At 45.6% G+C, this 13473-nt stretch overlaps 1 protein-coding gene across 1 annotated transcript; it reads left to right on the top strand.

The window, feature by feature from the left end:
* Positions 1 to 605: 605 nt before the first annotated feature.
* CYP2W1 (cytochrome P450 family 2 subfamily W member 1) lies at positions 606 to 11356 on the top strand. The gene is made up of 9 exons (XM_009913457.2): positions 606 to 1140; positions 4047 to 4209; positions 5479 to 5628; positions 5739 to 5896; positions 7807 to 7977; positions 9022 to 9163; positions 9468 to 9652; positions 10275 to 10416; positions 10916 to 11356. The coding sequence occupies exons 1-9, from the start codon at positions 958 to 960 to the stop codon at positions 11101 to 11103; spliced, it is 1482 nt and encodes a 493-aa protein (XP_009911759.2). The 5' UTR covers positions 606 to 957; the 3' UTR covers positions 11104 to 11356.
* Positions 11357 to 13473: the final 2117 nt, after the last annotated feature.

The raw sequence follows: 13473 nt of genomic DNA, 5'->3' as shown, positions 1-13473 counted from the left end.
GATGGGGAAAAAAACAAGAGGAGGTCAGCAACTCTGCATTTTATTGAGCTTTCTCCAATGCAGCCTGCAGTAAGGAAGAGCAAGAACCGTTCGAGTGCCTTGTTAGGTGTTTTACACTGGGCTGGCGAATCATTCAAGCCAGGTTATAGGGCTACTCTGACATAAGGAGCAGCTTTCTGTCTGCATACCACGTATGTCTTTAGGACAGCCCAGATTCAAAGTGTCAATAAATAGGAAGAGCACAGAGATAAGCGACAGAGCTCCCAATATCCGGAGGCAACAAATGGGTCCTGATTTTTCTGCATGTGAAGATTGCCCAGTTCTGTTTCCCTTCACTGGGAAAAAATGCTTCACTGCGAGGACACGAGAAGGTGGAAGAGGAGGGAAGAGGCTGTCCACCCAACTTCATGCATGGCCTGGTGCAATCTCTTCGCCTGCAGGACCTGCTTCTCCTTCACTGTACCACGGGATGAACAATGCTTGTCTGCCCTGAAGGATTATTTGGGCATCAGCATTTGTAAGGCAAAGAGCTAGAAGGCAGAAAGTAAATAGCTGTCTGTGTTCAAAGAAGAATTTAGATGTGAGAGAGATGAAGTGGAAATCTTAAGAGAATGTTCATGATCGATGCCTCATAGTAAAGCAGATATAAGACTCACAGGTTCTGGGAAATTATTGCAGGCAGAAGAATCTGAGCTAGGCTTTGGAAATGAAGCAAACCTGCCCCGCTGCACTCGGCAGGGAGCCTGCAATCCTGCACCTCCACGAGTTGTGCTTGGACTTTGCCTTTTGCAGACATAAATTCCAATTTTTGTGGAGAGCTGGGGGTGGAGGGGAAGATTGTGCAAAGCGCAGCAAAACCCCTGACATCATTTACTCTGAATAAATATAATGAGATAATGCGGGCATTCTAATAAAGGTGTCTCGGTGGCTTTCCAGAAAGGCAAGCTCCACCAAAATATGGCTGCCTTCACAGCCCTCTTCATCTGTGGGGTGTGCGCATTGCTTTTATCAGCTGCACTCTATGTTTTAAAAGTTTTTAAGCAGTCAGCTTTAAATTTGCCTCCCGGTCCGTTTCCTCTTCCGATCATTGGCAACCTGCATTTGCTGGATATCAGAAGGCAGGACAAGTCACTAATGAAGGTAAGAACAAGTGTCCTTTCTTTCTAGGGTGTTGAACGTCAGCATGTACCTATTTAAAATTCTCCTCTGGTGAGAGTTCTGAGATGATTTTCAGTGCCAAATGCATTCTTAAAAAACTGTGGTGTTTTAAAGGTTTCCGAATGACCAAGGAACCTGTTAAATCCCAACTCTGCAAAGGGTGATGTTAAATACGAGCACTGCTTACGTGAGAAATACTCACACATTGAAAACTATGAGTATCCGCATCAGATCAGACCAATGGACCTAAATTTTGGCATCTTCCTTGTGTTGTGAAATACTTTAAAATATTTGAGTGTCCATGTAGCCAAATTGAAAGATGGATGCTTAATTGTGGTTGCCAAAATAGCTTGTATTTCTTACTCATGTTGCCAGTTTTTCATGAGAATGGGAATTAATATAGCAAAGCCCAAAGAAGAAATGTAGGAGAAAACATTTGAAACAGTGAATGACTTGGACTTATACAAGACAAGGTTCTCTGTAGGAATCACAGTTGCCTCACATCTGTCTTCCAGAAAAAAGGGGAAAATCTCAATGTATTTAGTCTCTCAGAGCCAAAATGTGGCTCAGCGGGCATTCCCCATGTCAGGACATGTGTGTGAATATCCTGGACCTTACACCAAGCCTTTTAACATCAGGTCGCCAGCAGCCCTCTGACCTTCTTAGCATTAGGTAGGGGAGAGGAGCTGGCTTTCCCTGTCTCATTCCCATCACCGTGCCATGCGAGGGGCCTCGGAGATGCCTGTGGAGATGCATCTTCATCTTACCCCAGCCAGCTCACACTGGGCTCAACAGCCAGAGCTTGGGAGCTGGGAAGCGGTTTGGACTGTGGTTCCTGTTTCTGGCAAGACCAGAAATTTTTCTGCCGAGGAGGGTGGGGGACAAGGGGTTTTGTGGTGGGGCACGGACATGCTGGGAAGAATAAGCAAAGCAGAGGCTGGAAAGGAGGTGACCTGAGGACCTGGGAGCAAGGTGAGAGTGTCTTACAAACACAGACTTGGGGGAAGGTATTGGGCACATTGGCCAGACCGATGCCTTCTTTCCCCCATTGAACTATAGGATCAAGAAGCCAACTGGGAAAGGGATCTACTGCTGAAAACAACCGGGAAAGGGGGCTACAGCTGCAGCGCGGGGGACCCTCTCGCCGTCCTCTGCCCTTTGCAGTCAGCTATGGGTAGGGGGAGATTTTCTACTGAGCTTGTGGAACTGCAATACTGATCTCACGCCTGACTTGCCACAAGTCTTTTAAGGTACTAGCAAACAAGTCACCTGGAGTAGAAAATCCTCCCCAAAAGGAGAATCCCTAAAGGATTTCCCCATGAAAGTTGCACGGTAGGTGATGCAGCAACCAAAACGTTATTTTGAACAAATTATTGAAATCAGTGTCCTGTGAACTTTTTTTTTTTTTTTCATAAATAAAACAAGTCTGGCTATATTGCTGAAGCACAGATTAGACTCTGCCAGGGCTACCTGTTTGCTTTGGTACAGCAGCAGGGGTTGCTAAGCTTTGGAGCCTCCTCTGGTTTACATTGCCAGAACCGGTCTCCTTTTATGGGATGCCAGGCTTGATCTCACCATAGCTTTATGTAGTTTCAACTCCGTTGCTCTCAGTCAAGTCTTAATTCCTTGTAAGGCCTGGCAGGACCATGTTTGTGAGCCTCCAGAGAGCTCCTGCTACCCGCTATCTCGCATCACACTATGAAGTCCTGCTGTGCAGTGGCTTGAATACTACAGTATAGCAGAAATAAGAAGTCGAGTGTGGTATTGTGGTAATTTTCTAAGGCAAGTTGAAAGAGCAATGGTTTCTTATGCCTTCATACGTCCATCCTTGGTGAATCATATTATACACCTCTTTGCATTAATTACAACAAAGCTTTTATTTAACTTTTTATAATTGTCATGGTTTAACCCCAGCCAGCATCTAAGTACCACACAGCTGCTCGCTCACTTCCCCCCACCCAGTGGGATGGGGTAGAGAATTGGAAAAAAAAAAGTAAAACTCGTGGGTTGAGATAAAGACAGTTTAATAGGACAGAAACTAAGAAAATAATAATGATAATAATAATAAAATGACAATAATAATAACAATAGAATCAGAATGTACAAAACAAGTGATGCACAATGCAGTTGCTCACCACTCACCGACTGATGCCCAGTTAGTTCCTGAGCAGTGGCCCCCGGCCAGCCTTCCCCCCAGTTTATATACTGGGCATGACATCACATGGTATGGAATACCCCTTTGGCCAGTTTGGGTCAGCTGCCCTGGCTGTGTCCCCTCCCAACTTCTTGTGCCCCTCCAGCCTTCTCACTGGCTGGGCATGAGAAGCTGAAAAATCCTTGACTTAGTCTAAACACCACTTGGCAACAACTGAAAACATCAGTGTGTTATCGACATTTTTCTCATACTAAATCCAAAACATAACACTATACCAGCTACTAGAAAGAAAATGAACTCTCTCCCAGCCGAAACCAGGACAATAATAAATAAGGCCACCTCTGCTCTTCCATCCTCTTGTGGTATGAGGACCGGAGCGTTACAGCCTGCCCAACCAGCAGCTGCTCGGTAGCTGCTTGGCAGATCTCAGTGATGCTGTTATGCTGCTGATGGTGTCCAAAGTGTCGTGTTACTTTCTGCCTCTTTAACCCACTGGAACCTGAGTCCAACCAGCTCAGAATAACAGTAGTTTTATGGAAGCTGTTGGGTTTAACAGACCAGTGTTTATTTGCTTTGATTCCTTTTTCATTTAAGCGTCTCAGGGCTTTATCTCTGGCATCCCTCCATCCCTTCTGGCCCCAGAAGGAGGAGGGCAGGCAACTCTTCAGCCGCCCCAGCAGGACGTACTGCTCCCGCTGACGACTTCCATACTCTGATTTTTCTTTCCTTCCAGCTTTCAGAGAAATATGGCCCCATGTTCACCGTCCATTTGGGTTTTCAGAAGGTGGTGGTGCTCACTGGCTATGAGGCAGTAAATGACGTCCTACTGAACACGGCGGATGTGTTTGCGGACAGACCAGCTATACCCATATTCTATCACATCCAGCGTGGAAACGGTACTTTGGTGGCAGGTTGAAAAGATAAGGACGTGCTTGCGTTGCTGTTTCTCAAATGCGTTGTTTCAATTGCACCAGTATTTAAGAGTCTTGATCTGCGTCCTTATCGTCAAAGGCTACATTTTATGGGGCTTGGGGGTAGTTATTTGTTTTCTTAAGAAAAACATTTCTGGGGATCTTCCTATTTGCCTTATCAGTTTTTTGCTTTTAGTGGCACTTGGGTCACATTTCAAGGGGTTTTTTCTTTTGCAGTGCAGAGGGAAGGAAATTATTTTTCACAATGTGAAGGCTGAGGTCCTTATGCAATCTCTTTTCTACAGTTACTGGGAGTTCAGACAAAGTGTGGATCACGCATGACTCATGATAAAGACTGCAAGAACTGGCAAAAGTGCAACAGCACGGGCTGTTTGTACCTCAAACAATTATTTCTGTAAACAGATTTTTGGCATGTTTCTGAATTGCATGCTAAAAAGTAATATATTGCCCAAGACTAGACATTGAAAAACAATGAAGGGAATAATCCAGGGCTGAAAGGAAAAGATTTGATGACCTAATATGTATATAATGCATACAGTGTGGGGGGGTTTTTTTAATCTTGTTTTTAAGAGTGAGGCCCAGTGTGAGGAAGGGTACGCTACGCTACATTCCCAACCACCGTATGAAGATGTAGACTACGTTTGGCCCTGGAAGCCCTCCTGGGGAGGGAATCTTTTGAATTGTACCCAAACGCCTCCGTGCCCTCTTGGCTGAGCACTTTTTTTGGCTGGTGGGTTAGCCAGCTGGGGGGTATACCCAAGCTGTAAGCAAAGGTACCTCCCTGCTACCCCTCCTTGTCCCCCTGCACAGTATAAGTTGTTCAGTGAAATCATTTGTCCTGTTCATGACAGGGACGGAGCGGTGTCGTCTGCTCCTAGCCTTGCTCTCTGAAACAGCTGGTTCGTTTTTTCTAAGGAAAAACAAGTCAGCCTGAGACAAATAACGTGCATAGAGCTTTTTATTCTGCATGGCTGCAAAAAGACAAAGCTATAAACAAGGCAAACCTAGAGCTTTGGTGTGAACAGCACCCAACTGTTTAAAATATCACCTGCTGGCCTCCTGAACCCACCTGGGGCAGTGCTTTCCCAAGCCAGCCCCCCACAAAGCCCCCCAGTCCTCTCCCAAGCAGGCTCCTCCAGGTTGCAAAATACCTGCACTCCCCAGCTGTGCTTTTGGTGTTTCTGAGAAAATCTCATACCGCCTCAGCAAACAGGGCATGCAATTCCTCCGTAGGTGTGTTCTTTTCTTCTCAAGAGCTCTGGAAAAAGACACGGCGGTTCACCATAGCCACCATGCGGGATCTCGGCATGGGGAAGCATCTTGGAGAAGAAATGATGCTCGAGGAGCTTCAGTTTCTCATCGAGTTGATCAAATCCTTTAAAGGTGAGCTGGAGGTGGCAGTGGGTGTTTCATGCTACTTTACAAAGCCACTGTGAAGACCTCTGGGTTGCTCCAGAAATGACCAATACAATTATGATTTTGTTCATTTCTAGGTGGACATTTCCAATTACGATTTTTGAATATGGCTCCCACCAACATCACCTTTGCTATTCTCTTTGGGAGAAGGTTTGATTATGAAGACCCAACATTTCTCACTCTATTAAGACTCATAGATGAAGTTATGCACCTTCTTGGCTCTCCATTTTTGCATGTAAGTTACGATCTGTGCTGAGATGCTCCAGTATCTCATCAGAGTTGGTAGGTCAACCCAATTTACTATTGCTGGATGGTTTTGGAGACTCTTTAGGTTACTGAAACAAGATTCATAGAATCATAGAGTGGTTTGTGTTGGAAGGGAGCTTTAAAGATCATCTAATCCAACTGCCCCTGCCATGGGCAGGGACAAGATTCTTTGTTTTGGGTTTTTCTTCCTTCATGAAATCCGCTGGTGAAGGAGGTCCAACATCACATGGTGGCACTGGGCTGAGGTGCTGATGTGACCGTGCCAGCAGAAGGGATGTGCTTGATTCTTCTATAGCCAGAAAGTGCAATAATGGAGGTTTCCAGCACGGTGGGACTTGGGGTGGGCAGCATCCAGGAGCATTAATGGAAATCCACAGAAGTGCTATTGACGCTGCCCTTTATGTTATTATTTTTAGTCACTTTATTTAGCAAACTTTACATTTTATGGCAAATTGTAGTCTCCCATGAGGAAACAGACCCTAATATAGGACTGGGATCTGGGCAACTTTCTGTCTTTGGTGTTTCACAGCAACTGCAGGAAAATGTTCCTGGAGTCTGTCTTAAAAATGTTCGTAGCAGTGTTGGCGAAGAGTTCAGAAAGATTCTGAACTTTCCTGGTTTTGGAGGTTTTTTTGGTTTTGTCAGTATTTTTCCAGCAGTACCAATAATAAAACGCAAAATGCCAGCATGTTCAACTCCCTAGTATTTTCAGTTCAAACAAGGCTCAAGTGGCAGAGACAGGAGGGAATCAGGTCCCCCTTGGAAGGCATGGCCAGAGTTTCTTTCTTTAGAAACACACCAGTGATAAAACTATTGAAATACTGACTTTATTTGTGGATGAACAAAGAAAAAGAGCCACGCTCATTCCAGTTATTTCCTGCTGGATGCTGTGTGAACATCCCAAAAGTAACCTCTTGCCTTAGGGACAATTGCTTGTGTATTTGGGGGTTACTAGGTTTTCGTCTCTTGCTACGGTTTCTTAAACTAGTGAAATTACAGAGTAGTAGTACAAAGTACAGAGCTGCAGACATTATATACGGACCTCTCATACCTCCTGTCGTGGCATTAAATCAATACCTGCTCAATGGAGCTTCATAAAAAGAGCATTCCAGCTAAGAGGCTCTCATTTGAGCCAAGAGCTCTTGTTAAACTTAATCCTCCACCACAAGGAATAGAGTATTAGTTACTTAAGGTACTATTGAAACAGTCATTCAAAAAGCTGTTTTAAAAAAAAGATGTCGATGAATTTATTTTTTAGTTTTGGCAGAAAACAGCAAAAAATATAACCAGTTAGCACAAGCAAGAGATTTGTGGATCTTATTCTGCAGCCAGTTTATTTATAACATTGAGAAATGGTGTAAGTAACCCCCCTGCACATAAAATGCAACTGTTTATTGTGCTGTGAAATTTAACGATGCTGAGAACTGAGTGTAATTGATTTATAATTCATGTGAAAGTTAAAAATGATGATCTAACAACTTTAAAACGTAAGTATTTTGGCTTGCTAAACATTTGGAATTTTCATTGCGTAATGCGTAATGCTTTATCTTTTTGCTTTATTACCTCTTTAAAAATGTAATTTCATTGTTTCATGAGTTTACTATCACTTTCCCTTAATTGTATTTTTTTTTAATTCATGTTTATAGGCTCTGTCTAGACAAGTCTGATAGGCTCCATTCATTTCTGTAGAGAATTTTTAATAAGAGGAGGCATTTTTATACATTAAAACTTTTTAGTTACCAAAAAAGAGAGACTCCAATGACATGTCATTTGGTTCCTCACATAAATGACTTCTTTATTATGATACTTGAGTTTTACAAGATAATGGGTGAATTAAATTTTTTTTCTGTGATTTTTTTTTCCTTTTTTACTTTTTAGTTATTTAATTTCTACCCATTCCTTGGATTTCTCCTCAAACCTCACAAGATGATACTGAAAAAAGTAGAAGAGGTGTGTGTGATCCTAAAGAAGTGCATCAAGGAAAGCAAAGAAAGTATTAATGAAAACAACCTGAGGAGCTACATTGATGCATTGGTATTCAAACAAGAGGTATTTTAACAATACGACAATTCCTAGTGCAGTATCTTATACAGAGATTCTCTGTGTTGCCTGTCCAATGAACATGCTCTACTATGGTCTATATAAAAATGTTTAAATTTGGGGTAAATATCCTCCTATTTTAATACGTTAAATAGAGCATACTGAAGGAAAAGCAAGAAATAATTAAGCAGACTGTATCACATGAATGTCTAAAACTTGTCCTCAGGTGTCAGCTACAGTCCCTTCTTGCTGGGGAGAGAGAGCTAATGTCATTTTTCCAACACACTCCAGGCAGACACATCCCTCCCTACGGGCTTGGGCAGAGGCAACACATTCCCAGCTGCCGAGATGCACAAGTTCCTGTGGTTGTGCAAACGCATCACCAGCTCCCACGTAGTGGATTTACCAACAGGAATGATAGTGTGGGAGTAAAGAAAGGAGGGACTAGTCTGTATTTGCCCTTTTTCTCCAAGTGTTTGCATCCACGTACTTGAGAGGGGTGATGGGCAGGACGGGTTCTTGGGCTTGACGCCTTGTGCAAGTGCCTCGGCTGTTGCACGCAGGAACAGGCAAAGCGTTTCCCATCAGCAGCGTGAAGCAGAGACAGCGGAGTTGATGTGCCAGTGGTGTCCTGGGCTTTCCTGCGGCTCCTGGAGGGCCTGACACACTCCTGGGCAAACCTCAGCTCCCCGGCTCGGGAAGGCACTGTCCTGCACCTCTCATCAGTTTTTCCAGCTTCTCAGAATCCACGGGCAGGGGCTGGAAGTCCTGAGTCGATCAGATAACCACTGCCCAGAGCAGATAAATGTCATGTGATGCTGGAAAATCAATGAACTTGTCCAGTGAGCTCATTTTCTGGGGACAAAATCTCAAGTGTGAAAATATTTCTGCTGGAAACTGAAGGATTTCTCTAATGGTATGTCAACACGGTGCATCTTAGCACTAGTAATTCACATGCATCCCACTGTAATGTCTCTGAAGACTAGGTTACCTGTCCTAGTTCTCTCTTTCCATGCTAACAGCAGTGTTTTTTTTCTTTTTATTTCCCTAAAGGAGCAAAATAAAAGCAATACACTTTTTCATGATGCAAATATATTGGCCTCTGCACTCGACCTGCTCATGGCTGGCACTGAGACAACATCTACAACATTGCAATGGGCCATCCTCCTGCTGATGAAGTACCCAGAGATTCAAAGTAGGACACCTTTATGGTTTTGCTTTTCTTACATAGGGTACTGAAATACTCTGCAGTGACCTCGTAAGTGATGCTCACCTGTAAAATCTTTGTAGTGTCTCATGCATCCAAAATCTGAGCACCTGGAACCTGTCCACCTCTGTCCAAGCATTGTATGCTGCCACTCAGGACCGAAGGATCTGAGGGTTTTTTCTCTCTCTGCTCCCAGGGGCTGGGCAACCTCCTAACAGTCAGCATGAGTTGGGATTTGGAGGTGCTTTGCCACTGAGGGAAACTCACTTTGTGCCTTTCCTTTGCCCTGCAGAAAAGGTGCACGCAGAGATTGAGCAAGTTCTTGGCCCTGGCTGCTTGCCTACATTTGAGGACCGGAAAAAAATGCCATTTACCAATGCAGTGATCCACGAGGTGCAGAGATTTGTCACCCTCCTGCCCCATGTTCCACGGTGCACCTCTGTTGACACCCACTTTAAAGGCTACTTCATCCCCAAGGTACTTGCTGCTCTCCGGACCAAGAGAGAGGGGTGCAGCACCCCAGTGACCCACAGGGCAAAATGTCACAAGGAGTGGGGGAGCTTGAAGCACAGGGCTTTTGGTGGGGAAGAGCCAGTTCCCTAATCGCCCGTCTCCTCTGTGCTCACGCTGATGTCAGTGTGACTTTAGCGTTACGCACACAACTTCCCATTTCCCATAGCTCAATCTTTGTGATCTGGAGTCTGTTCCTTATCCTCTCCACTCTCCGTTGCCATTCATTCCCTGCAGAGCACTTCTGCCTCTGAAGTCCCACGGCATTGTCTCGTTGCCGGCTTAAGGCAAGCGCAGAGCAGCTGGGCAGGAAGGAAGCCTGGCCCACGTCTTTCTTCTGCTTCATAACTCAGGAACAGCCAACAACCATTGTTGTTTAATTGCATATTAGTCAGTAATTCCAGTGAACTGGGTATCCACGCTAACTTAGGGTCATTTGGTCATGTGCAAGTCCAGAAGTTAGTTCTTCAGAGATAGAAGTTTGTTTGCAGACACAGCCCAAAGGGAGGAACGGTTATGGGGCTGAATGGGCAAAGCCAGAAGTTTGCTACATCCACATATGCTAAAGCAGAGCGTGGTTGTGCTGCAGGGAACAACAGTGATTCCTCTGCTCGCCTCCGTGCTGCTGGATAAAACGCAATGGGAGACGCCACATGAATTCAACCCCAACCATTTCCTTGATGCGGATGGGAACTTCGTAAAGAAGAAAGCGTTCCTGCCTTTCTCCACAGGTAATGAAATTTTTCGATCCCGCACAGTGCCCCTCAGAAGATATTGGCCAAGTGGCAGGATCTGAGCCTCTGTTGGGAACAGCACAGACATCAGTGGTGGGGATGGTTTAGAAATGCCTGCCCTGGGTTTTGATGACTTGCAGACAGCCTCTCAGCCCACACTGGGCGGCACACTGGGCCAGGGTGTTTAATGGCACCACTGGGACCTACAAAAATTCAACACCTTCAAGCAAGAGTTCAACGTTCCCTCTGCCTTGGAAAGGCTGGTTTCTAGGGTGTCCCAGATCAATTCCTTGCAGGCTTGGAGTGAAACATCTCTGTTCAGATGCCTGTAGGAGACCAATGGTGATGGCTGCTGAATATCATGCCATGCTATTTTGCATTTCTGAGGCCTATACTGTCCTTCACACTATTGCTACCAAGTAGCAGGCAAGAGGTGTCGGGTTGAGCCACCACTTCCCCAATCATTCCACCAACAGCCGTGCTTTTGGCATTGCAGGGCGGAGAAACTGCATCGGAGAAAGTCTTGCTACGATGGAACTCTTCATCTTCTTCACAGGCTTGATCCAGAAATTTACTTTTAAGCCTCCACCTGGGGTCAAAGAATCTGAGCTGGACACGACCGCAGAGGCTGGATTCACCATGAGACCCCATCCACAGTGTGTCTGTGCTGTGCTACGCCAGTAAGGCCAAGGCTCTGAACTGAGACAAATCCACGTAGTAGTTTCGTACAGAGCCTAGCAGACGCACTAGAGACAGGTAGTGTCTTTTTACTCAAAGCCTTGCAAATACTGGCTATATGCTTAAAATACCTGTTGAACAAGTATTTTTCTAAGAAGCAGAGGAGGGCTGGTGGGTAAGGTTACCTGGAAAATTCCAGCCAGATACATGACAGGACAGCCACTACTTTACACATCAAATACAAAACATAAGAAAGTTACTCTAGTTCTGAGCTTCTGGGAGAGGATGCTTCTCAAGAGTGGATCATTTCTTCGCCTGGAGAGCAATACTAGATACAAATGTTGGTTGTCATCTAACCCCTGCTCTTTTCCCATTCCCTACTGCACATGGGATAAATTATTCCCAGATACTTGCTCTTTCTATGTCTGATGGATGCTCTCCCAACACTTTCCAGACTTCTGGGTTTGAATCCCAGATGCCAAACGCTGGACTTTTTAGGTTCCCCTTGCTCTGAGCAAGGTTCAAGGAACCTTAGCATGGTTCCTTGGGAGTCGTTGGCCCTTTCTGGGTACAGGCTCTGCTACGCCTGCACTGATGTGCTCTCCCCAGAGAAGTGAAGACACTCCCCTCCCTCCCCTACATTTTTACGAAGGTGGCTCAGATACATAAGCACAACTTCTTTTCAGAGCACCATGTGTGAACAAGCAAGAGTGCAAATATTGCAAAGATACTTCTAAAATGCTCTTTCCTTACGCAGCACAGAAGCCGGGCAGATCCAGGCAAAGTGACAGAAAACCTGTCCATGTCCCCTTTCCTTACTTCTCCCAGCTTTCTGTGAGATTTGTCAGGACCCTATCTTTTCCCAGCATTCCCATCTCTTCTTCTCCTCCTCTGAGATGACTAGAGATGGAGCCTTATCTCATTCCCTTATCAGTGAAGGCAACAGGCCGCTTTTCCAGCAGCTGGCTTCTTCCTTGGTCTGAAATGCTGATAGGACTGCAGTGGGAGGTGGGTTGAGCCATTGCTCCACAGTGTTTGAGCCGGTTAAGCCCTGGGAGAGATCCTAGTCTGCTGTAGGACGGGGAGGAGAAGATTCCTCCTGTTCCCTGCATACTACCTGATTCTTCCAGGTCCATGGTAAAGAAATAGTGCATATGTCTTTGCTCCCAGACTTGCTCGCAGATGAATGCAGTTGGACTGGGGGTGCATAAAGCCTTAAGGCTTAGCTCTGCCCTCCTTAGCCGGAATTTGTGGCTGGCAGGGTGCTTCACCCCAGGAAGGACTGCAGGGCTGGGCTCTCTGTGACTCAGAGGGATCGTGGTGCCATCTCGTGGCAAAAAGAAAATAGAAATTATATTCTGCACAGCGCTTATTGCTCCGGCCAGCGCGCAGAGGGGCTGCAGATACAAGGCAGCCCTCGTTTTACATTATCTATATGGTTGCTGCAATCCTTACACCTGCTCGTTGCCCCTGTGAGAGCAGGAGCCCCTGGTCCCAGCATCATCCAGCCTAGGGATGGCAGGCTGGGCTGTGGGACGTGCTCCCCAGCTGCATGTGGCATGACTTGGATTTGTACTTTAAAAATGAAGCCACCTGTCCTGCCCCAAGATGTTTGCCTTCAGTTCGGGTCAGTGCGTCGCAAGGCATAAATGTGTTTTGCAGCTAGAGGGAAGACCCTTGGGGCCACTGAGGAATGTGGAAATGGTGTTTCCACCCCTGAGAGCTAATGTTTTCTGCTAGATAAATATGTAGCTGAGTCATAATCAATGTTCTGCCATCGTTTGGCTGAACAAATAAATGGGAGGCAGGCAATTTCTTTTGCGGAGATATATTCAGCTGTCTAATTCAGTGTGCTGGGGAGTCATCACTTCCATCCATCTGCTAACGCAGGCACAAGGAGGATGCACTTTTCAAAGGAATCAAAGAAACCTGTTTTCTTTGGATGTTTGCACCTGGTAGCTCATGGCTTTTGTTGAGGCACGGGTATTGCGCGGTCTGCTGAATCTCTGTACGCGGCCAGCACTGCTGCAGGCAATGCTCTGCCTGCCGGGGAGTGCCAACGCAGAAGGTGATGTCCAAAAAGAGCAGGATCTGAAGGCTGCTATGCCATATAGGAAGGCATCCATCTCTCTGCTTCAGAGCCAAGAACCCGAGAGCCCATGGCAAGGGGTCAGGTCTGAGGTTCCACCAGTAAATTCGTGCAGATTTGAACCCAGCCCAGTTTTGTCCCCCGGAGCACTAGATTGTTTTGATTTCTTGTCTTTTGATTTCATATTACTTTTGGAGGGGACTAGAGCAGGAAAAGTCCTAGCCTCTCTGAAGCCAAAGGCAAGTCTTTTTCTTATTTCAGAAAGGCCAAGATTTCCTTCATTGAGT

Source organism: Haliaeetus albicilla, chromosome 22, assembly GCF_947461875.1.
Source record: "Haliaeetus albicilla chromosome 22, bHalAlb1.1, whole genome shotgun sequence".
Taxonomy (NCBI): Eukaryota; Metazoa; Chordata; class Aves; order Accipitriformes; family Accipitridae; genus Haliaeetus; species Haliaeetus albicilla.
The sequence above is the reverse complement of the archived record's forward strand: the minus strand, read 5'-3'. Positions and strand labels throughout refer to the sequence as shown.